Here is a 23,780-nt window from a genome sequence, read left to right as displayed (position 1 = left end):
GGCGGGCTCGTGGGGAAGCCCCATGCGAATAGACGCCATAGCGCAGGCACAAATAAGCACTATCTTAACGATGCCGACTCAAAGCTTTGGGGCAGGCGAAAACAACGCTTAGCCATCTCGTTAAATTTATTAATATCTGCGTGCTTTTCAAATGCTATAGAATCATAGTGACAAATGCCTTTACCTTATTCAGGCATGTTGCACAGAGAGTACACAGAAGACCGAGACATGGAAGATGAATGGAAAAATATCAATACTGTAAGTTGGCCTTCCCTTTTACACGTGCTTAGGGATGTACGAAGACGCTACATGCACGATTTTGAAAACCAGACTAAAAAGTCACGTGATACATGCATTTTTATGGATGGTTGCCAATTTTGCCCATTGTAGCTTCTCGATTATACAGCCTTCACTTTCTGCTCTAATGTTCGTAAAAGACATTTAAGTACAGAAACATAGGAGCGAATCAGCTGTGAGCACGTATTAGTATAAAACAAAAACAAAAAATAACTGTACAGCAGTGTTCCTTGCCTCTTCGCTGCACACACCATGTGGATTAACAGTAAATATGCGCTATACTTCTGGTATGCATATGCTGGTAGAATGCATTCTACACGTAGCTAGTGAAGTCTGGCAAAGCATCTGTCTGTCAACCCATACACTCTTAAAACAAGTTTAGTAGTAATACCCTTCAGGTGTAAATGCCCTGTCACGTATATTAGTTCAAAAAGGTATCAAGGTACCCTTTGACAGCGTGGTAGTGTTAGACCCTGCACTTAGGTTGTTACTTTACCACCTTAGAATGTAATGTTTTGCCATACATTTTGGAGGAAATTCGCGGGTCGCTCTCATAAACTGGTTAAAGGGTGCGGTTATCACTATTCCAAATCCTTTCTTCTAAGAGTGTGGATGTATCCCGTAATACATTTCAATACTTCACCTTTCGGAACAGGTAGTACACGGCAGTGCGACAATTTTTACTTACGTTAGCTGCTTTCTGCGCCTACAGAAAATGTGTGAAAGCGTCAGTGGTGAACACTGCACTTCGTTATCGCCGTCCCTCATCGGTATGATTGAAATGTCAATGGAGATCCTGCATCTACAGATGATAGGAACTGTAGTGCTGCCAGTAAATTGTAAATACAGTAGCTGTAGTATAGCAATAAATACAGTAAGATGTACATGCGCGATGGAGTTCTTTGGCTTGCACGCGCTCAAGAATTACTCGCAATCATTCTCTGTTGGAGATTGAGTTAGGTTGGCGTCATTCCGTGATGCGCGTGGCAGTGCCAATCTGGTGGCTCGGGGCGTGGGCGTCAATCGGCTCAACCGAAGCGGCCATGGTAGCACGTGGCACCTGATGAGCGGCGCGCTATGTCCGTAGCAGACGAATTTTCACTGACAAATGAGAGCTCACCTTCCCCCCACGCTGAAGGATCTGTCTGCGTCTCCAACATTTTTCGCAACGCATTCGATCTACCAGCTCCTCTGGCTTTGTGCTGCAGCAATGTTGTGTTGTGAAATGTGAAAGCTGCAGCATAATTTTCACATTCGAATCTCACTTGACGGGCATGACGTGGTATAATTATAGATCCTACGTATTTCACGATGTTCTCAGATGCTGAACTGCATTTTGGGAATGGTGGAGAAAACGAAGCGCGCCATCGCTATTCTGCAACACCGCAGTCAGTCCGAGAGGCAAGACTTCGGCGTGTGGGGTGGAAGACGACATTTGGAGGTAGACTTCGACATGAAGAAGCGGGACCTCATGGCTCACTACAAGACCACTGCTGAACTAGACAGGGTTTCAGAAGTGCGAAGGCGAGCAGGTGGGTGCTCTTTAATGCGTTTCATAGACCTGATTGCAAGGAGGACTTTCAAGCAATGCCATTTCCTTGCTCCTTTAAAGGAGCTCGGAAAGCACTTCAATCACCACCATGTTTTTAAACCAAGCGGTACGCATGCCTATTAAAATGCACCATGCGAAGTAATTCTATCAACAGGTGCACAAATATCGCAGAATTCAATTTTAAAAATCGCGAGCGTGCGCAACGGTGGCGATGCCCGGAACGAGCCGTCGAGCCGCTTGCATCATTTTGACGTCGGGAAAGTGGAGCCGCTGATTGGTTTAGAGGAACGTCGTCTGCCATTGTTCACTCGGAACTTCGCCGCAGCGGTGGAAGAAGTTTCCTATTGCCTGTTCTTTGATTTATCAGATACAGTAAACGAACATTGGTCTACAGACACCGTTCAAGGTTATAGGCCATGAGATTGTGGAGGCCATCCTCATTGAACTCTCCGAGCAAAGTTAACCAAAAATCGGTCAACCTGTCCCCGCTCGACCTCGCTTTTCCCTCCCACGACCTTCCGGAGTAGGTGCATTATGAAAATAAACTTCAGGTGCCAGTTGAACGCTGTTCTGTCCATGTCTGTGTTTTGTATGGTGTTCGTTATCGTGGTGACTGTTTGTTGTTCTGTTGTTGGCGGCAATAAATATAAACACAGTGCAGCACTAAGCGCTGCTTCAGTTCACGCTTCAATATGATCGCTGCATCGCTATGATCACTAATTTGCCCGTCACTTCGACTAGCAACTTTGCTAGCCATTCAGTTAATGTCTCGTGCAGCCGGAGGAGTGTTCTTGCCGATATGTTATCAGATACAATCCAGTGAAATCTATCGCAATATGCCGTGGCCGGGACGTCGCGGCATCAGGCGTTGAACATCCATTGGCTGGGTTACACACCAACGTAGCCAAGCAGTGTCATAAAACCACCACAATTTATGGTCAACTCAGCAGTCATCGAGCTAAACGAGAATTAGCCGGTGCAGGCTCCCTTATAAAAAATGATTTTCTAGTTTGTATACAGGTCTTAACCAGGATGTATCCAGACTATTCAGTCCCAATCTAGCAGATAGAAAGTGGATTAAAACTGGATACAGGATTTTTTGAGCGTACTGTATACATTTTCTATACAGGAATTCCTAACCACTTTGTAACCAGCACTTATCAATTTCTGTACAAGAACACTCTATACAGATTTTATACAGAAATCTCTGTTCGTTTTGTAACTAGTTCCTATTCAGTATTTATTCAGCCACAGTATTTTATGACTTTGTGAACCCCATCACAATGTACGCACATGCAGTACTAAAAAAAGAATTTACTACAAGGAATCTTACTCCATTTCTTTTTTAATGGGCCATGCCATTGACCATTCTTTCACAAGCACCTTACATTGACAGAGACTTCAAAATCGCTTTTATCACTGTTGATGTGCCACAGGTTGAGGTTGTGTATCTACGCACCATTGTCTCGTGTGTTGCTGGTCGTACAGTTGGTCGTACTGTAATCCCAAAATTGCATCTTGTGTTCCGGTGCTGGGCTCAGCATTTGTAAAATACACGCACGCGAGGACAAAGAATTGGGATAATTTCGCAGCTATCTGTCCACCACGACAAGCAAAAATATTCTATTCTTCCAGCTTGCCCCGATAAGTGTTCTCCTGCCTCGTGCAGAACAACTTTGCTTCACGTTCTAAAGAGAAAGCTCTAAACATCTGATACAACGTGTCGTGACCATTGTCATTTCAGTCTCCTTCACTAACTGTGCGATTTCACTAACTGTACTTCACTTAAACTGTACAATTCAGCAGGAGGAAAAGGAGAAAAGGGAGGAAAACTGCCGTGCACGGCAGTTTTCCTCCCTGTGCTGAAGTCCGAATTGTTAAGTTTGCAAGACATGCAGGACATATAAATCTTTCAAGAAAGTAAATTACCTCACGGAATAAATGATGGCTGATTGCTTTCTTAAATGCTACGTTAACTCTCCTTTGATTTGAAATTTCCTGTGGTGCACAGAATGTGGTGCATGACCATGATAAAGTCAATACAACCATATACAGAGGGTCCCGGAAAACGTGCCACCGAATTACATATATATAAAAAAAAAGTACACCACCTATAGCCTCATGCAGTAAACGGCATTTGTTCTTACTGGCTTTTTGCCACCTCCTGATGTAAATGTCGTGTAACGTAAGTTTAATTACATAAATTTTTGCGAGCTTAAGTCAGAAATTTGCAAGTAAAGGTCACTTTTTCACCCCAAATGTGAAGAGCGTGTCTAATGTACTCAAATTAACGATTATTGATAATTCAGTAGCTATACTATCGGAAAAAAATTGCCGAACATTATGCTCTACGAAGCTCCCACAGGACAGCGCACTGATGAATTTTTCAGCACAATCTTTGTCAGTCCGACGAATCCCTTATGAAAATGATTTTCTAGTTTCTATACAGGACCTATCTATCGTGTCTAGTACGTGTCAATCTTGTGCATAGGAAATAGATAGAAGCTGTATAGGGTTTTGAACTGGTAAACTCTATACAGTTGCTATACAGTCTTCAGACTCTAGAATGTATACATTTTCTATACAGTCTCTATAGAGCTAATACTAGCTGCCCCGAAAGATCTTATTTACGGACATGTGTTACTTCTTTTTTGCTGTACATTTGAAGAACACACTAATACATGTGATATGTGCATGTATGAATATGGATACAAATGCTAATAGCAATATTGTGACTCATCACTTCAGGCAACGTGAACATTTACCGTTTAGTACTTTTTAATGTTGGACTTGACGAACTGCTGCTTCTACACTGTCAGATGAAAAGGTATAAAAAGCGTATGTATAAAAAGGGTAAACCAGGCCGGAAGTACCATTTTTGTACCTATTTCAACTGTCTATACCATCGTTTAAACCAAGTGCAACTCACTGATAGCAGTAGCTAATCGTATCGTACGTAGCTAATCGTACGGGGCTGGCTCCATGCATGCGCAACGTGCAGCTCCACATTAATTTGGTGTGGAGATTGTGCTAGGTTAGTTCGAGTAATTTGAGTAATAAACACAGTCCTTAATGCAGTAATATATTAACCAGTTGGAGGAAATATTTTTAGTGACTGTTATTCGCTACCGAAATAACAATCTATGCGTGCTCTCCTCACCCGTGTGGTTGCATCTCGAGCTCAAACGGCTCCACATGTGGCCTAGCCATTTCGTTGCGTGTTCAACCAGTATTTGTTCTTCTGCAAACACGTCACGTTGCGTTGCGTTGTCCTTGTGACTGGTCTTCCGCCTCGATGCCAATACACTCGTTGCGCGTGTGTATACAATCTGGAAAACTTTTTTCATAAGGGCTACAAACATGGACGACACAAACACGCGAGTTTGAGTTCATCCGTGCCCGGCGCCTTTTTGACCGACAACGCCGGTTAAGTTTGCGCCCGTCGACATATCAGCGTGTACTGAAACACCACGTGACTAGCGTAAACGTTGTCTGACCATATGCACAGTCGCGCGCGGGAAACTGCCAACGGCAAACTGCTTACCCAGACATAACATTGCAAACACCCAACTAACTAACCAACATGCCGCCCTGCTAAGCCAAATGGCTGCTAAAATGTGGCTTTCGTTCGCTAACACGACTTGGACACATATCGAACACCCGTGAATTTGAGTGGTTAAATAGTGATGTTATGTTCTTAATCACGGCATATCATCTTACGAAGAAGCATTTTCCCTGGTTTTCCTTGTTTCCAGAACACGAATCCATCCCATCCTAAAGTTGGCAATACGAAAACATAAATTTCCAGAACGCCAGTTTCACGGCTAGGAATATCGAGGTCCTTCCTTATTCATCACTTGACACGGGAGAAAGCAGGGGAAACGAAAAAAAAAAAAAAGAATGAAAAGCAAACCGGGCAGCACTGACCCAGATAGACGCGCCGTCGCCGCTTTCTACTTTTATTACGTCACCAGTGACGTTTTTTCCTTCTCCTCCTCGTTTAACTCTGAAGAGCGAGTCGAGCGGGAACGCGCGCGGCGATGTTCAAGTGTCTTTTTTTCTACGAAAAATATCGCGTACAGAGAAAATTTTTGTGTTAATCATCAAGTTAAGTTACTTGCTTCCACAACGCGCTCGGAACGGAAAATTTTTTAGATGGCTTTCTGAGCTCCATTAAGGGGACGGTCGCATCTGTTTCGGTCGATTTCGAAACTACAGTGTCATTTCATTCCTCGTGGATCACTGACCACGGTATCGAAAACACCACGCGAAACAGTGGCCCGGTATACCGGTAACAGTATCCCGGAATTCCATCTCTGGAAAGACGAGAAAACGTCACTCCCTAAGAGGCCAATGAGGGTGCGACCTCGAAAGAAGGAATGCCGCGGCTGTGCGGGCGTCTGGACGGCGCCTTTCCTCCTCTGAGCGCCGCACTCTTACTCCTCCATTTAGGGAGTGACGTCACGCCGCGGCGCCGGAGCTTCTGCGTCCGCGGAAGCAGCGCTGATCTTTAAAATTCGTTTATTTAATATCCAAGCACTTTTCGGATGAAAAAATTAGCGGGGTAGATTGTCGGCCGATGCCGAACATAGTGGTATCGGTTCCATAGATGGGTTTTTCCGGATGCGACCGTCCCTTTAAGTAACATTACAGAGCCTAACCAATCTCAATGAAAGCGCAAGTTTTGTACTTTGCTGGGTGGGTCGGGGAACTGTTCTTGCTCTTTTCGTGTGATATAATGTACGTTGACTATAGGATGCATACCGTATTCCTTTAGAAGAAGCCGTGAACGAAGTGAAACGGCAAGCGGTAGCGGAGCTTCAGAAAGCGGTATCGGCGGCGGAGTCGAAAGCAAGCGAACTGGTGGCTGCCGAACGCACCAAGATGGAACGGCTCATCAGTGAGGCTCGGCGGCAAGCAGCCGAGGAAGCACTCGCTGCTATAAACCACCAAGAGGACTCTACAGAGGTAGGCTGCTCTTACGTTAGGCACAATATGCCTTAATCTTTCACAAGGTCGAGATGCACTTCATCCCGCTATTGATTGGAGACTCCTGAAGTAATTTCAGATACATTTCGAAATGTATGTCGTCGCTGAGTGCCGTCAGATAAAACGCAGCATGCTCTTTTCACGTGTACCATTTGCACACGAAATGCCTTGCCTAACTTTCCATTTCTGCTTTTCCATATTTGAAGCAGAACTGCTGGAACTGTGGTCGCAAGGCCAACGAGACGTGCAGCGGTTGCAATGTGGCTCGCTACTGTGGAGCATTTTGCCAGCATAAGGACTGGGAGAACCACCACAGAGTTTGCGGCCAACCCTCATCAGCAGCGATCACTTCTGCTGCATCCCCGATGACGCCGACCAGCACTGCTGGCAAGAGAAGTCCGAGCCCACCGAGAAGAGCCGAGGCCAAAATTGACTCGAGGCATTAAGCCTTGGCATCGTCGGGACAAATGTACAAATTTTATCTTTGAATAGTGATACGAGCCGCGAATGAATGCCGTGAAGAAACAGCCTTCAGAATGCGGCCTTGTGCTACACAGGAGAACCTCATGTCCAGCGTTCATGTTCCGGGACTGACTGTGAACGGCGGCCTGCTGAAACAATACTGCCGAATCCCAAAGCATAAATGAAACAACTTGTCATTTCTTCGTACCAACACTCCACAAAAGAGTGGTTCACTCATTTGTTATAGATATTACATGAACTGCTTCATAATAGAAGACAGATATGTGTGACTAGTCAACGGCGATATTTGTGTCATACGGGTCTCTCTGTCGAATCTGGCGTACACATGGATGTGTCCAGCGCCACGCCAGTGTTCAATTCAGCGTGTTCTAGTACTTGCCATAAAATCCACGGGGAAAGGCATCGGTGCTGCACTCCCGGTGTGGGATTGTTACAAGACAGTACTGCTTATGAACACTATTATACGTACGCTGTTCTCCGTATCGGAAGGGACTCACTGCATGCTACGCACTCTGCACAAGAATTCCAACCACAATAGAATAACTTTCTTGTCTCTTATGGGATGTCAGTTGCTAGCTAACGGGCACCTTTTCATGACAACATTGTGCCGTTTTCATTTTGGACACAAGTTCCCTCGATCTGTACGAGATTTCGAGACTGAGTCTGGCACTGATTAACGCGCTGTTTTGTGAGTATTACGTGTGATTCGAAGATGATGGTGTCCTAATATATAAACATATAGTACAATCCTGTACGTGTCACTCCTACATTTTCGTTTTTTTTTACTATTTCGTTTTGTATCGTGTAGTGCTGTACATAAGATGTCTTTGCAACCAAACCGGTTATTGAGCAGTTGTATAGTATACTATCATAAGTCTATGTACATATGTGTACGTCCTAGGTTCGATACACCTGTATCTCACAGATATTACTCGAGCACACGGTACTCTTATTGTCCAAATTAGGTGTATATTTCGTTTACCTCAAGGAAGGCAATCTCAAAGACTAGTTGAACTATTTTAATTCTGTGATGCTGCTAGCCAAATCTGCCATCAAGCTACGTAATGCCAACGTTCTGTAGAACCATGACGCCCTCCTCTCAGGGATTGCTGACGATGGGAGAGTTTGCGATTGTTCACGCAGTTGTTGGGATGTGACTTCCTCGAATATCTTGTACATGTACACAAGAGCACGCTGCAGAACGGAGCATAACACAAAACATTACAAGCAGCTCAGAAATGGTACGGCAGTGGTTCCCAAACTTCGCCGGGTCGCGGCCCATGAAAATACATCCCCCCCCCCCCCCCCCGCGGTTGTCCTCGTCGCGATGTCGGACGTCTTCAAAACGATACACTGACGTTTTATTGTAGCTACATTGAGAGCGAGTTCTCTGGGCCAAAAAGTCTTGCACAACGACATGCTGCACACCTGCGCGCTTGCACGACTGCATGCTTCGCTCAAAGACAACGCACGCGAAACGGTTTTTGGCGTCCGCTTTAATTCGAGGAGACGCGAGAAGACTGCGTCCGTGTATGCCGCGATAGACGCAGACGCTGTGGCCTTTAAACCACCGGCCCTCGCTAAGCCACCGGCATGTAGTGTGAATGAGTGGACCTCACGACATAGATTTTGGCCCTCGTGCGCAAGTGAAAGCAGGCGTGAAAGCCAGGCTGTGTGACGCACCGAAAGCGTCGCGGACCCCACATGCAAGCGAATTTATGAGAAACCACCGGGTCCGCCGCAACAGGCTTCCTGATAACGCAGAATATTTTTCTTTCTAAATTTGTGGGCCGCTTCGTGACCCCCCTCGGGACGTGTCGCGACCCACAGTTTGGGAACCACTGTGGTACGGGATTCTTTAAGAAGAAGCGTGGTACCTATACTCGCTTCCGTCTGTCTACGCCATCATGTCCCTGCTCTAGTCATTCTGAATCTAACATAAAGAAGGTGTTTGCTGGCGCCAGCGATTTATCCAGACAGCCCCCTAAGCCCCCTCCCTCCCTCCCTCCCTTTCTTTTCTGTGCAGCCCCAACAGGGAGTGTCTTTGTTATTCCAGTCTTAGATACATGTCGGCAATGATACATAAAGTTGATACTTGATACAACGTAAGTCTAGTAATGACAGCCCTTCCATCTTTTGCACCCCCCCCCCCCGCATTCTTGCGATTCTGGATAAACTACTGGTTGACGCACCACACGAGAACGTCGGCTAGAAACTGATGATGAAACGCATGAGACACATTCAGTATCTAAGGGAGATCTGGATGTGTCATGTATCTCATCTCAGTCCGTCCTTACTCACAACAAGGTGCGATTTTCTTTGCAGCACACACGCTATCGCCGCGGTGCTTTTCCGCTGCAGCTTATTTAAGTTCGTTCAGGGTAGTTTTATTCCAATTCAGATGCTGTCAGAGACCTGAAGAGCCGGAAGCGAAAAGTGTCTAGTCATGGAGACGTTTTTTTTTTTTTTTTTTCTTAGTCCCTTTCTTTGTACCGAGTGTTTCATCTAACCTCATATTGCATTTAAATAAACTGTCTGCAATATAGAAATTTACAAATTGGCGGACTGTGTTCAGAGACTCTTTGCCGCATTTCGGTGCCGTGCGAACCTCACTTCAGCATCTATTAGCTTTTTTTTTTTTTTTCATTTATTGACATTAAACGTTTGCTAAGTACAGCGAACATTTCTTCTTAGTGGCAAACTATAGAAAATGTGTGGCTTCTGCAGTCCAACAGAAATAATGTTGACGAATCTGTAATATATTTAGGGAAATAACTTGAGGAGACTGTCCCTCTCCTCCTGAGCTGTCGTGTAGCTGCACGTGCACGCACGCTGATTGCTGCGCTTCATTCTTTTTATCTAATGATATTCCAGTGATGTATAGAAGAGATCTAGCGGAACGAAGCGTTCTGCTGTCTTTACGGCAGTCGTTTATACTAGAAACCCAATTTAGCGCGTTTTTTTTTATGCGTGTTTTTTTGTTGCATGATAATGCGACGGCTTTTCAATCAGAAATCACAGAGCTTTCGAAAGACCTGCGCTGTGTCAGTGGAAACATGATCCGAACAACATAGATCAACATGTGTTCAAGTAGCGGAAACGCCAATCACATTCGGCTCGTTGATGCTAAACTCACATCCAAATTTATCGTGGGTGTATGCAGTATAGGGACGACGACGAAATTGTTAGAACGTAAAGAAGACAACAGGCTTGCAGACTCTCAACTGGTGAAATTTAATAGGAAAGAGCGTATTTATACACTTCGTAAGATGCATGATAAGTATGAGCAGCACGTGACCACAAAAGCTACGCAAACGGGTATTTAGCGAGGAGAACACTTTGGGGAATTCTTCACTGGGAATATGTACCAACTCACCCGCTATAGCCCACTTGCTCGCACCCAAAGCTTACCAGGTGATGGTCAAGTACGCCCTGAAAGTATTTCGGATGAATTCATAATTTTCCAGTGTTCGTTTATTAGGATCCAGTATCAAGTTAGGTGAAACACCGTGTACGTCAGAGTAATGATTGGCATCATTCATATATACACAGACCGTGCATGGATACTTGAAAGCGTCCAATGTCTGCCCTTTGACACCCTTTGGACTCATTTATGTGCATTCCTGGGTTGAACTCCTATAGAAACAGCTGCAATGTGCCATCTTCCTTGCGCACTGCTTGCGCATGCGTGTTGCAATTGTGTCAGCATTATGTAGGACATTTATGAGCATGCAAGCACACATTTTGCATCTCCTCCCCATGATGTTGAACAGTTGGTTTTGACAGTCAAGTAATGCCTACCCTACAATCTAAAAATAGATTTCACCATATAACACGTTGAATTCCATTCCAACCAGCATTCATGACGCATATATCGATCTGTCCTCCGATCGTTGGAGACGGGGGCGTACGCCTTTTCTATCAGCCTCCGAACTGCCTCGAACATCATCACCACCACGACCACCCTCTGACAGTTTACACATATACACTCTTAAAAATGATCTTCACCGCATAGCACGCTCCTAGCCAACCATCATCTCGACTGATATCGTTATCTGCCCTGATTTGTTGAAAACGGGAGGCGTACGCCTTTTTTGTGACACTTACACAGTTCATAATTGTCACAAAGAGGCGTACGCCTCCCGTTTTTAACAAATTAGAGCAGATAACGATATGAATCGAGATGATGGTTGGCTACGAGCGTGCTATGCGGTGAAGTTCATTTCTAAGAGTGTATGCACAAAGTAGTAAAAAAAAAATGGCGCACACCAGTCGGTCTCACCAAATCAGGAGGAAGAGCGATATCATCCCGAATGCTGGTTACCCTTTAACGTGTTATGCGGTGAAGTTGCGTTTCCAGGGTGTATTGAAACCATTTAGCGACAAAATGCTGGCTCAAGTGCCGCGAAACGGATACGATGAACCATCTGCGGTTTGCCGTGACTAGCTATCACATCTGTTTCTTCCTGTGATTATTTTGAGGAATAGATCATTAACGCGTACAGTTAATTTTGCGTATGACGCGCACCTCTGTACGAGCCGCAAACATAATTCGAATGGAATGTCAGCACTAGGAGGTCGTCAAGAAACGAGAATCATCATGAAAAGCTTGTGGTGGCCCATGGACAACGACAACGGCGCTCCACTACGGTCGCGCAAGCACAGCCTGTTCAGCCTTGCCGACATAGATCTGGAGTGAAGCCACGGTCCGAGAAGCTCTCTAGCACATCCGACCCTCAGAGATATTTCATCATTGCCGATGAGGACTCATCTAGAGGGACGCATTTGAGTCGCCTGTGTTGTGTCGCTTTTTTTTTATATTTTTTTCGTGTGCACACGCTCAGGCTGTTGCCCTCTCTGTGAGTCCTGATCGGAGATGATGGATGGAATGTCCTACCAAATGTACCAGGGAACTTTTCAGTGTATGCCAATAAGATGGTACACTCTCTGGTAGCGCGCGGCTGTAGTGGCGCGTCCTTGTCTTCGTTGATGGGCCGTCACAAGCTATGCAGTGTGGCTGATGGTGCAGGGGCCCAGTTATGGGGGAATTATTTCCGTAGACATTCTGTAAGATTTCTTATTTCATGGTAATTACAATAGTATCCTGCATTTCCCGGCTTACACTTCAAGTGACAGTTTTCCATTGACGATTTGCACTTCACATTAATGAATTCATGAAACAGTGAATTTGACTGTTTTTTTTTTTTTTTTGCGTGGCCTCGTGATCCCCCCAAGGCATGGTTGGGGTGTATTCGCTCATGCACCCCAAATATGTGTAAATTCTATCATAGGAAGTATGCACTGTGCAATGGTAATAATCAAAAACACCACATAGTTTTGGTCCTGAATTGTGAGGGTTCCTCGCATAATCGTGGCCTACGTCGCCTTTATTTGCTGATGATGCGTGTTATACATTTCGTTCCAAACTTTGCAGTTCATCCACTTATCCTCGCTGTTTTCCCATGACCGACTAAATCAGTTGTTGCAGTGTATTCCAGTCAAACTATGAACCAAAGTTTGCAAACTGACAACGCTTCCATTGCACTTTCACCCCACCATAGCCCCATTTCATTTTCTCTCGCCTTCTCAGTTTGCTTTAATGACAGTTGTAGAGCTTACTGAAATGTGTTAGTCTTCTGGATGTGTGTCATTTGAGACAACTTTTGCAGCCTCGTCTACAGAAGTTGATGTTCCGACAAGTGTACCTCTCTGAGCATAGAGTGGCTTCATTTAAATAAATGCTTCTCCTTGCTTGTGTGATGCCGACTTTTAGTTTATTGTCTTGGTTTTTCAGCGTAGACTGTAAAGTGACAAATGACGTCACGACGACTACAATAGAGTGGCGCTACACGCGCCTTCGCAGACGGGCCGCGGTCACAAAGCCCCTCCCTCCCCGAGCCCGCCCCGATAGATTTATAATGTGATCCGTTCAACCGGTCGGATCCCGACGGAAACACACACAGGAGAAAGACACTTCCATAGCGTAGTGAGAGACTATGACCTGGAGCGACATTCCCCCAAAACAGGACTAATGATGATAGTTTTGGGGTATACCACTATGCAAGTACATACAGGCTGTTTATTTTTATTCGATACAGCTAAAAAAGCTGTATCGAATAAAAATAAACAGCCTGTAAAAAAAAAAAAAGCTATGAGAGCAGCAAGTGGGTTATACGGCCAGACGGACATTCTGTCGAAGAGAGTATGTAACTATACTAACTTACTACTAACTTTTGAATTAGAGGTTATCGAAGAAATGTGCGGTAGCATAATTGAAGTCGGTCACTATTTAAAATCACTTTATTGGAAAGAAAAAGATCCGGAAACGAGCTAGTAAGTTGAAATGTCGACTGCCAAATTCGTCGGCCGCTATGCAAATGAGTTGAAACCGAAACCAAGCGCGTCACGAGCACGGGGAGAACAACGCCTATTCCGCGTCGGAGGGCCATGTGCTTTGGAGTGATGAAGCTGATTGGACGAGGCGCTTATCTACTGGCCAGATAAATCGTTTTGACGTTGCCCACCTCTGTGAGGCCGACAACGGCGAGCTCTTTCAGCGGTACCACCACCACCACCACCAGATAGGCTGCTAGAGGTGCACGCCCGAGTGTCGTGTCTTTCCCGCGCTCCTGATGCTCGTGGTTTAGGCTCATTTGCCACAGCACACGCGCACACATAATTGGGATGATGATGTGGCGGGTCGTACGAGGGTGGTTCCATAAGTTTCCGGCCCGACCAACTTTTAATAGTCATAGAGACGAAACAAGTGCATCACTTTTCGACATAGTCACCCTTAACTTCGATGCACTTTTGACACCTTTCAACCAGCATTCTTATACCCTTGAAAAAATAATCCGAAGTTTTGTCCGCAAAATGCTGGAAAACTGCCTCTTGCACCTCACTATCGTTTTGAAATCTCCGTCCTCTGAGATCCCTGTTCAGGTTTGAGAACAGGAAGTAGTCACTCGGGTGCCAAGTCTGGACTGTAGGGTGGTTGGTGGATTTCTTCGAAGCCGCACTCCTTCAGTGCAGCCTTGGCAACAGAAGCCGTGTGGACAGGGGCATTGTCCTGGAGCAACCGGACACCTCGACTCAACCTGCCGCGCCTCTTTTCCTTGATGGCGTCTCGCAGTCGGTGCAGGAGTGAAGCATAATAAGTCGCATTCACTGTGGTGTTCCCCTCTTTGAAGTCGATGAGGAGGATCCCGTGACAATCCCAAAATATTGTTGCCATGATCTTCTTTGTGGATTGTGTGACCTTGGCTTTTCTTGGGGATGCTTCTCCTGGTTTGTGCCATTCCATCGACTCCTTTTTTGAAAGGGGATCATAGTAGAGCACCATAGTCTCATCCCCTGTGACAATTGACTTCAACCTTTCTTCTTCGTTCTCTTGACAGAGCTCCAAAAACTCTTTGGCACAGACGACGCGCTGTTGCTTTTGAACTGACGAGAGAAGTCGTGGCACCCATTTCGCACTGACCTTTTTCATGTGAAGGCCCTCGCCGATGATGCGAAAAACGGTTGTTTTGGAAAGCCCCAGCCTTTCTGAGATTTCTTTCACCTTCAGACGCCTGTCGCTCAGCACTTCCTCCTCGACAAGAGACAAATTTTCTTGTGTCACCACTTCCACTGGACGACCATCGCGTGGATCATCTTCAATGGACTCTCGCCCCAGTCGAAACTGCTTAGCCCAGTCTTTTACCGTTGTGTACGACGGAGACGCTTCCCTGTACAGGTTGTCCAGTCGCGCTTTAATTTCTCCAGGCGAAAGTCCCTCCTTTGTCAAGAATTTTATCACAGCGCGGTACTCGATTTTTGCCATTTTAACTGAAGAGTGCACCCTGGCTGTTTGAAATGCCGCTCTCCAACCGACAAAAGAATGGAGAGGGTTGAGGGTGGTGCTCCGGCCCTCCAACAGATGGCGCCACGCGTCCTTAATTGCATTTTCAAATTCTCGCGCATTTTCTACCTCGGGCCGGAAACTTATGGAACCATCCTCGTAGCAAAATCTGGCGATGCCTGTGGATTTGGCAAAAGTGCGTGCCTGTTTTGAACATTTTTTTTTCTAAAAAACTGGGGTGGCTTTGAATAATGATTGGCTCCAATTCTACTATCTCAGATTTCCCCCAAACTGGACTGGGAGATATCCGGGTTCGAATCCCGGTGCCGGCTGTGCTGTCTGGGGTTTTTCCTGGGTTGTCCTCAGATGCTGTCAGACATATGTCGGCACAGTTCCCTTAGAAGCCGGCCCAGGACGCACATTCTCCCAGAGCGTTAGTCGTGACGCTGCCCACCTCTGTGAGGCCGATAACGGCGAGCTCTTTCTTTAGCACCCCCCCCCCCCCCCAACGTCTCAAAATAAAAAGAGAAAGGGGTTTAGGTCAGTAGTGATTTATTAATGTACTGTTGTTATGTCGGTCACGAATAAGAACTCACCTCTCCAGTACGAATATAAAATAAGTATCTCGCAGTCCCCTCAAAGTGACAAAGTCCCGACAACGTGAAATACTTGGGCGTAACTATCACAATTCACAAAAAAAACATGAATTGGAGAAAACACATCGGTGTAGTGTGCGCAGCTGCCTTACGGAAACTAGACTATTTAAACGAAACTTGAGGCACGCTACAAGGGAAACAAAACCGTATAAAGCCCTAATTCGACCATCACTGAACTACGCTTCCGCAGTGTGGGATCCACATACAAAAGATAACATATATTGACTACAAAAGGTTCAGAACTGTGCACTAAGATTCATTTTCTCGCGATATGGTAGGCAAGAATCTATAAGTGATATAGGAACTCTGCAAACTTGCAAAGCCTATCGGAAAGACGTAGGATTAATCCACTTGTTTTTTCTACTGTACAACAATTGTCTAAAATTTGAGAAAGATAAATAATGCAAACCGAGTAGGTCACGTTCAAGCAGGATAAGTCGCAGCAAAGCCGTTGCACCATTCTCCTGCTCCGTCGATTGCTTCAAGCATTCCATCGTTCTGCGTACTACAGAGGAGTGGAACAGACTACCCAACACAATTGTGTCTCTGGAGTGTGTAAACGAATTTACAAGAGCTGTTGAACAATTACTCGGTCTTAAACCTCGTTAAAACACACGTTATTGTTCTCCAAGGACCTATATAGATCCTCAGTATTGTAACAAAAATAAAAAGTAATAAACAATACTCACTCGATACCAGGGGCGTAGCGAGGGGGTGCTTAGGGGGCTAGAGTCTCCCCTCCCCCCCCCAACCCGGAATATAGGCCACCTATGCATGTATGTATGTATGTATGTATGTATGGTGCCATTTCTTCACAGTGGCTCAAGTTGATTCGATGAAGCGCTCAAGAAATGTGATCACCACTGGCTGGCGATCACCCCGTAAATGTGGCGCCTCGTAAATGTGGGAGCAAAGACGCCTCCGTACCCCCCGGAGAAAACGTCACTCGGACAAAGTCAGGTATATGTATATGTGGTGGTGGTTGTGGTGATTGAACCACTTGCCGTAGTCGGCCACGCTCAAGCGGGCAACGTCACGACTATCGCGGGGGGGATTTCGCGTCCTGGGCCGACTTCACAGGAAACTGTGCCGACATTTGTCTGAAAGCGTCTGAGGAAAAGCCAGGGAAAAAGTCCAGACAGCACAGCCGGCGCCCGGATTCGAACCCGGGTCACCTCCCATGTATCGGCGCAAGGCCAACTAGGGACGCCATTGGCGCGGACCAGACTTGTACGTATTTGGAGTATTGTAATTAAAATACTGTATTTTAAATACCATTTGTGGTATTTTGGTACTCTACTCAATACTTTTTGTTTTGTGTATTTGTACTCTATTTAAAATACATTTTATGGTATTTTCTACTCAATACTGTAATTACATATTTTAGATCTCCCTCTCGAACTTTCTGTATCTCGTCTTTCCATTATCTCGCTTGTTCAGTGGAAATTCCCTGAATACATCGGACTCGACCCGGACATTCGCCCTTCTTGGAAGTCTCCATTTAGAGATCTTGCCCCGTACGTACTAATCCTTGGCGGGTGAGGGTTCTATTATGTGTGCCCTGACGTGGTAACGCCGAATTGTGACCTCGCCCAGCAGGGACCTGCTAGAAGTTTGATTTGTTATATGATATCTCTTTGTCATCTTTTTGGGACTTGTGTTTAGATGACTCCTATCACACAGGGACGGCTTGCATAGTATGCGTGTTTTAGGTGAATCATGTCACATAGCGGCGACTCGCCGCATTGACCAGTGACTGGTGACTTTTTGCGTTCAATGATAAATAGTATCTTAATTGTATTTCAAATACTTTTTGAAGTATTTCGTACTCTATCTTAATTACTTTAATTTTCATGTATTTGTACTCTATCTTAATTACATTCTAAGGTCAGTATTTCTTATCTTATCTTAAATACATTTTTGAGTAGCTTGTACATGTCTGGCGCGGACAAGTCCAATCAGGGAGCGGCCGAAGGGCCTCTTGGGGCGGATGGGGGGCTTCTGCAGGTCGCGGAGAGTCTGTGGTTGGCTTCGGGGATACTGTCGGACATGTTCGTACAGCCAGGAGCGCAACACCGTGTTTCACGCGACGTGGTCGCGTCAGAACTCACACTGGTAAGCGCAAGTCGGCGTATTTACCGAGGACTTTTCACTTGCGGTGCGAACGCAAAGCAGACGAGCTCGTAGACAATTGCCTGCGCTATGATGAGCTCACCATACCTTCGCTGCGCTCCCATTCGTGTGCCATCATGTTGTTACTATCACTGAGGCTTCCTTATAGCTGCAGTGTAAGAAAAATGTCCGTAATTTTACTGCCCATGCAGCTGCTAACTCTGTTGCCGGCATATGTGCCGTAACCTACATGGTGCACAAAATCTTGTTTGGAGTGCACACTGGACAGTTCCGGACTCGGTGTTCGCAGTTTAATATCCCTTTAATGTAAGCGGCTCTCTTTTCGCTTATGGGAGCTGTGCAGTGTGCACTCCAAACATTTTTTCTTTTCTTTTTTTTTTTTTGCAATAACTACTTTACGGCCCATATGCCGGCAACAGCGTTAGCAGTCACTTCTGTGTAAATTTACACATTTTTTACAGTGTGCAGTGGGAGTGCGAATCTTTGAAACAAAATCGTTTATTTAATATGTAAGCTGTTTTCGGAAGAGAAACTTGGTCAAATAGACTATGAAGCGGTACCGAACATTACCGTGTCGGTCTCATACACACGTTTCCGGATGCGATAGTCCCTTTATATGCTTGGACATGCGCTAAAAAAGTTTTCGATTGTTACATTTATTCTGATTTTTTTCTTAAAGGTAACTGTAAAATAACTAAGTTACTTTAATGTAGTAACTGTAGCTGTAACTGGTTGCATTTTAAAAAGAGTAACTCTAACTTTAACTCAGTGACTAGTTTTACAGGCTTAACTGTAGCTGCAACTTAGTTACTTTTTTTGTAACTTATCCATGAGTCCATGACTCATTCCAATATTGTAAAGCATGCCTGTATAGATTATTATAATAAGTTGTAACCACCGATAAATTCCGTTGCTGTTGTGAATATTAGCTATGCAATAAAAATGCTTCTCTGTCTCCATTGCCTCCTTGTCGCTTTATCCCAGAATTATTTTACAGCGATAGCTGTTAGGTGCCTCGTTTCCCGATGTCGGCGTCCGCAGAGGGAAGGACATTTACCTCCTCGTTTATAGTAATTAAGTGGTGCTTCACGTTCGGCGTAGAGGGCGCTTTGTATCCTGCATTTCATCATTATTTAGGAGGAAACACAGTATTAGTGATGACGACGAGGAGGACAGTGTTAGCACGACGACGAAAAAGTTTACCGTAAACACCCCGATTCTGCTTCAGACGCCATGGAGATATATACTGACGCGCAAGCTTTGCGGCGGACACGAGAACGCGAACGGAAGCGCAGAGCTCGCGAAGACCCAGCTCGTCGTGCAGCCGAGGCCGCAAACAAGAGAGTACAACGTCAGGATGCCAACTTGCGTGCCGGGGAAGCTGAAGCAAGGCGGACTCAGCGGCAAGACCCTGCAGTATGTGCCGCCGAAGCGGAGGAGAGCGAAAGCCGAAGGAGCCACGAAGGGCTTCACGAGGCAATAGACCTTTTTCACATACGCGTCTATCCTAGCGGCTCTCCAGCGAACCACGCTCGGCGCGAGCCAAAACAAATCCCCGTGGGTAGCACAAAGGACCCACGAGCTCGCGCCGTTCGTGCCGTCTCTCTACTGGTCCCCACTTCTGTCGTCCCCATACCGCGCCATCTAGTGAAGACGAAGAGAACCCTCTTTGGCATCTCAAGGTCATGCGCATGCGCAGAGGTCCATTCAGGGAGAACCCATTTGGGTACAGTTGCTCGGTGTGCGATCGCTTGTGGTTCAAGAATGATCTCGCAGCGCTGCCATTGACTTGCTATGCGCTGCTTCGACTAGAATTTCCAACTGCCGGCCTTACCACCTTCCGCTTGTGTGCATCGTGTCTCCAGTCGATCCGCACCGTTGCTGGTGAAGGGCTTTCAGTATATAGCTGTGCCTCTCGACGCTACTGCAAGAACCGCGCGGCCGGAGTGACCATCTATATATGCGAGATAGGGTCAGCGCTTCACCCCTAGACCTCTTTGTTGACTGGGAAGACGTGGGTGAGATGTGTGCGGTGCAATTTGAGAGGGGACTCATCGTCGTGGCCGCCTACTTTGTCCCCACCGCAACAGTTTCGCGAGTTATAACATACCTCCCCTACGCCTTGACAGTCCACATGCCATCGCCGATACTACTGCTGGGGGACTTTAACATCGTCGCAAAGACCACCAACTTCATCACCGGTCTACAAGAAACGCTGACGTTGCAACTCGCCACCAGTACACGGGCCGTATATAACAACCCCGAGAAAGGCCTGCACTGTGTGTGCACTTGTTTCTTCTTCGTGTCCCGCCTCTGCGCTGTTTTTACGTAGTTACGTACCAACTTGCCCAAATCTCCGTCTTAACCCTGCATTGATTTGGAACTTCCAAAACTGAGACATCGTCAAGAATATCGACCACATCACCACTCACTTAACAGATCACAAGGCAGTATTCGTCACTCTAAAGTAGTACTCCACATATCAGCAAGTGTCAACATTCACCCACAACTGCTGTCGCTGAAACTCGCGTTACACAACCGTAACCATCCTGTGAATTTTTTGTAAAGCTTGAGCTTTACCAGTGATGCACCAAACCAGTGATGAAAAAAAAAAAAAAAAAAACTCTGAATTTCGTACATCACGCACGAAAGTCCCGAAAAAATCCGAATTTGTGGTAAAAAATAAGCCCCGAAAAACACTCAAATTTTGCTCAAAAATAAGCTCCAGAATTACAAAACCCTACCCATAACTCAAGTGAACATCACATCATTATCCATGATGTTATGGTGAAAGATGTCCATGATGGCATCATGAGTGAATTTGGCGACCTACTGTGGTGGATAGTTAAATAATGCATGCACTTCATGCATACTGTGCCCCATACTGCGGCTGTGCGCCCAAGAATTGCCCTAGTGAACTCCGCTGGCTCGGTTAAATGGGCGGAAGTTGATCGACTGTACTATGCCCGTAACGTTACGACGTTACTCGGAGACAGGTCCTGTATAGTTCCTGTATTTATTAGTAAAAGGGACACACCGGCACAACAACAATAAATACGGCGTAAAAACTTAACGTTTCGGGATCAGTTCTGGTTCATTCATTAGAATAAATTGTCAGGGCAAAGCTACCTATTCAACTATTAATGGCCAGTAACAATCGGTAGAGGGCCAGGATGTTTGTTGACAGAGTTTTCTACCTTTTTGATGAACCAAGATTCAAGTTGTTTGCGTACCCCCCCCCCCCCCCCCCCCCACGTTCTTCACGAGCTAGAATGTCAGGGTTGACATTATGTCCGGTTGATCGCACGTGATCGCAAAGTTCTGTCGGTTTATCTGTTGACTTCGTGATGTCTCTTTTGTGTTCTTTCATTTTTGTCTTCGTTTTCCTTCCTGTTTCACCGATATACAGGGTGTTCATTTTTATCCTTTACAGATTTTTTTTTTTATAAAAAAGCTATGAGAACAGCATAGATGGGGTGGTGGTAGTGGTACGATGTTCAAAGGAGGAGGAGTGAGGTCTGCCTGCTCAGCATGTATGTCGTTTTCGCAGTTCAGTTATACGGCCTAGCGGACATACTCTCGAAGAAGGTATGCAACTGTACCTAAAATCAATTATCTCTTTAATTAGGGGATTTCGTGCAAAAGCGAGATAGCAGAATGAGAGACTGTCCTCGTTGAAAGCCATTCCACGTTTAAAAGATCCTGAAACATGCGCGTGCGTAAAAATTTCCACCCCCGAATTTTGATATGCAAATGTAGCGAAACCGAAACTGCGGCGACCGGGAACGCAGGGAGCACAGCGCTCATTCCACGTCATAGGACCACATGACTTAGAGCGATAGAGATGATAGGAGTAGGTGCCGACCCGCTTTCTGGCCAGTCCCAGATAAGCCTCCGTCGGCGAAGGTGATGCGCTCCCGAGAAGCGCATTTTCGGTTTCGGCTCATTTGCATACGGAAATTCAGCGATGTATATTTCACGACACGCGCTCTTTTCTGAACTTTTAGAGAATAGACCGCCAGCATAGACAGGCAGACCGCTCGTCTACTCAAGATTACCCCCCCCCCTTCCCCTAAAGAATAGAATGCCCTCCCGTACTGCTATCTCGGTTTTACCAGAAATTCCCTAATTAAAAGTTAATTAGTGAATTTTATGTAATGTCATCAATTGCAAAGCTGTTCTCATAGCTTTTTTTTAATAAAAAATCTGTAATGAATATCTAACTGTGCAAGAATCCGTCGTATGGGTTCTGAGCACGTGGTTCTGAGACATCTTTGTGACGCTTGCCGTGTTTCGCTCCTTTCCCACTGTTGGCTTCCACTTTTCATTCGGCGATGGGTGTCGTTTATGAAGTTCTCGGGGTAGCCTCAATTCGCAGTTAAACTTCACGACTTCTAGCTGTTTCGTTCTTGCTTGAGGGGTCGATGGTATGTTAGATCGTTCATTTCCGAAACGTCAAGTTTTTACGCTGTATTTATTGTTGTAGAGCCGGTGTGCCCCTATGTTCCCCGGCCTTTGGACTATATTTAAGTTCCTGTATTCGCCGCATTTGGTGCTGCAGTGAGTACTTCAAGATGGCGGCATTCTTGGAGGATATTCTGTGCCGGCTTCTCGTTCCCGATAATGCAGTAATAGTTCAGGTATACCATGCTGATACAGCGGAGTTTTTTTCATAAAACCTCTAAGATTGGTTTAATTTCATTAGGCTGCATGTCTGTGCTCTGACAACACTCATGTACTGAACGTCTGCCGTTGTCGTAGCACATGGCAGCTCCACACCTGTGTTACGCAAGATTTCTTGTGTTTGCACGTTGCAGTGATCAGTGATCCGTAGTTTCTTTTAAAACGGCCAAATGGACATACCTTTTTCAACATCTATTGCTTACAGCTATTAAATGGAAGTTTTGTCATGATGTTGCTATCAAAGATTGTAAAAGCGTGCCTCATTGAAGATAATGACGTTGGTGAACTTCCCTCGAGTTTCGATTTCCCTTGATTTTACTTCGGTTAGCAGCATTATACCAAATATGGTTGAAAAGCTCAAATGAATGTCATGGCGCTCTTTGCGATTTGGCTAGTTCTCATCATGTTGTGAAGTTTGCCTTGTAATTCCATAGGCGACGAGAGAACTTCAAGAGGCCTACAAAGATCCCAATATTGTTGAACACCTTTACAATGCACTTTGCATGTCGCAGAATGCTCAGGTGAGAGAAGTTGGTGGTTGGTTTCGTTTTGAAAAGCTTGCTTGTACGGTGGTGCCGTCACACATCTGACTTTCTTGACAGGTCCGCCAGTATTCAGCAGTGCTGCTCAGAAAGAAGGTACTCAAAAGCAAAGTATGGAAGAAGCTTCCGGTGGAAACTCGAACCATGTGAGGATATAATTTCAGTTGTGACACAAGAAACTTTTAACGTGTCTAAGCAATTCATACAGACAAGGACGGACACGGGCAGCGTTACCTCTCCATCTGTCCGTGTCTGTCCTCATCTGTTTCATGTTGTTGACATGTTTTGAGTCAACCAACACACTCTACATTTTCTTGCAAGAAATGTTTGCTTTTCATCGTCCTGTTCAGCAAAGAAACTGTTTCATTCACATAACCTCAGCACTTTAGCACTAGGTACAGGTTGGGACAAAAGTTACAGAACACGAGAGTGGCATACTTTTTCTTCGGTGTGACACCCTAGCGGCTGGCGGAAGCGGGTGAGTTCACTGTTTCGGAGGGGTGGAAGGGTGCGCTGTTAGCAACACACAGCGGTAGCTTCCACTTCCCAGATGCACCCAAGCGACACCAGAACTACTAACTATCACTGTGTGTCGCTAACAGCGC

At 45.6% G+C, this 23,780-nt stretch overlaps 2 protein-coding genes across 4 annotated transcripts in view; both read left to right on the top strand.

Annotated features, from left to right (window-relative positions):
* The window catches only part of LOC135378120 (protein CBFA2T1-like), a 78,066-nt gene extending 66,703 nt beyond the window's left edge, over window positions 1–11,363 (top strand). For all 3 annotated transcript variants that reach the window (XM_064611004.1, XM_064611006.1, XM_064611005.1), the window contains exons 7-10: window positions 194–258; window positions 1,619–1,829; window positions 6,627–6,817; window positions 7,045–11,363. In XM_064611004.1, the coding sequence (XP_064467074.1) occupies window positions 194–258; window positions 1,619–1,829; window positions 6,627–6,817; window positions 7,045–7,284 (707 nt within the window). In that variant the 3' untranslated portion in view covers window positions 7,285–11,363. The remainder of the gene's footprint in view (window positions 1–193; window positions 259–1,618; window positions 1,830–6,626; window positions 6,818–7,044) is intronic.
* An 11,099-nt stretch (window positions 11,364–22,462) lies between these two features.
* LOC135378119 (importin-4-like) overlaps window positions 22,463–23,780 on the top strand; it is a 34,384-nt gene continuing 33,066 nt past the window's right edge. The window contains exons 1-3 of the mRNA XM_064611003.1: window positions 22,463–22,590; window positions 23,068–23,154; window positions 23,236–23,321. Coding sequence (XP_064467073.1) covers window positions 22,525–22,590; window positions 23,068–23,154; window positions 23,236–23,321 — 239 coding nt within the window. The 5' untranslated portion in view covers window positions 22,463–22,524. The remainder of the gene's footprint in view (window positions 22,591–23,067; window positions 23,155–23,235; window positions 23,322–23,780) is intronic.

The sequence above is a fragment of the Ornithodoros turicata genome, chromosome 1 (genome assembly GCF_037126465.1).
Source record: "Ornithodoros turicata isolate Travis chromosome 1, ASM3712646v1, whole genome shotgun sequence".
Taxonomy (NCBI): domain Eukaryota; kingdom Metazoa; phylum Arthropoda; class Arachnida; order Ixodida; family Argasidae; genus Ornithodoros; species Ornithodoros turicata.
Note: the sequence above shows the minus strand (reverse complement) of the source record. Positions and strands in the feature narration are given on the sequence as shown.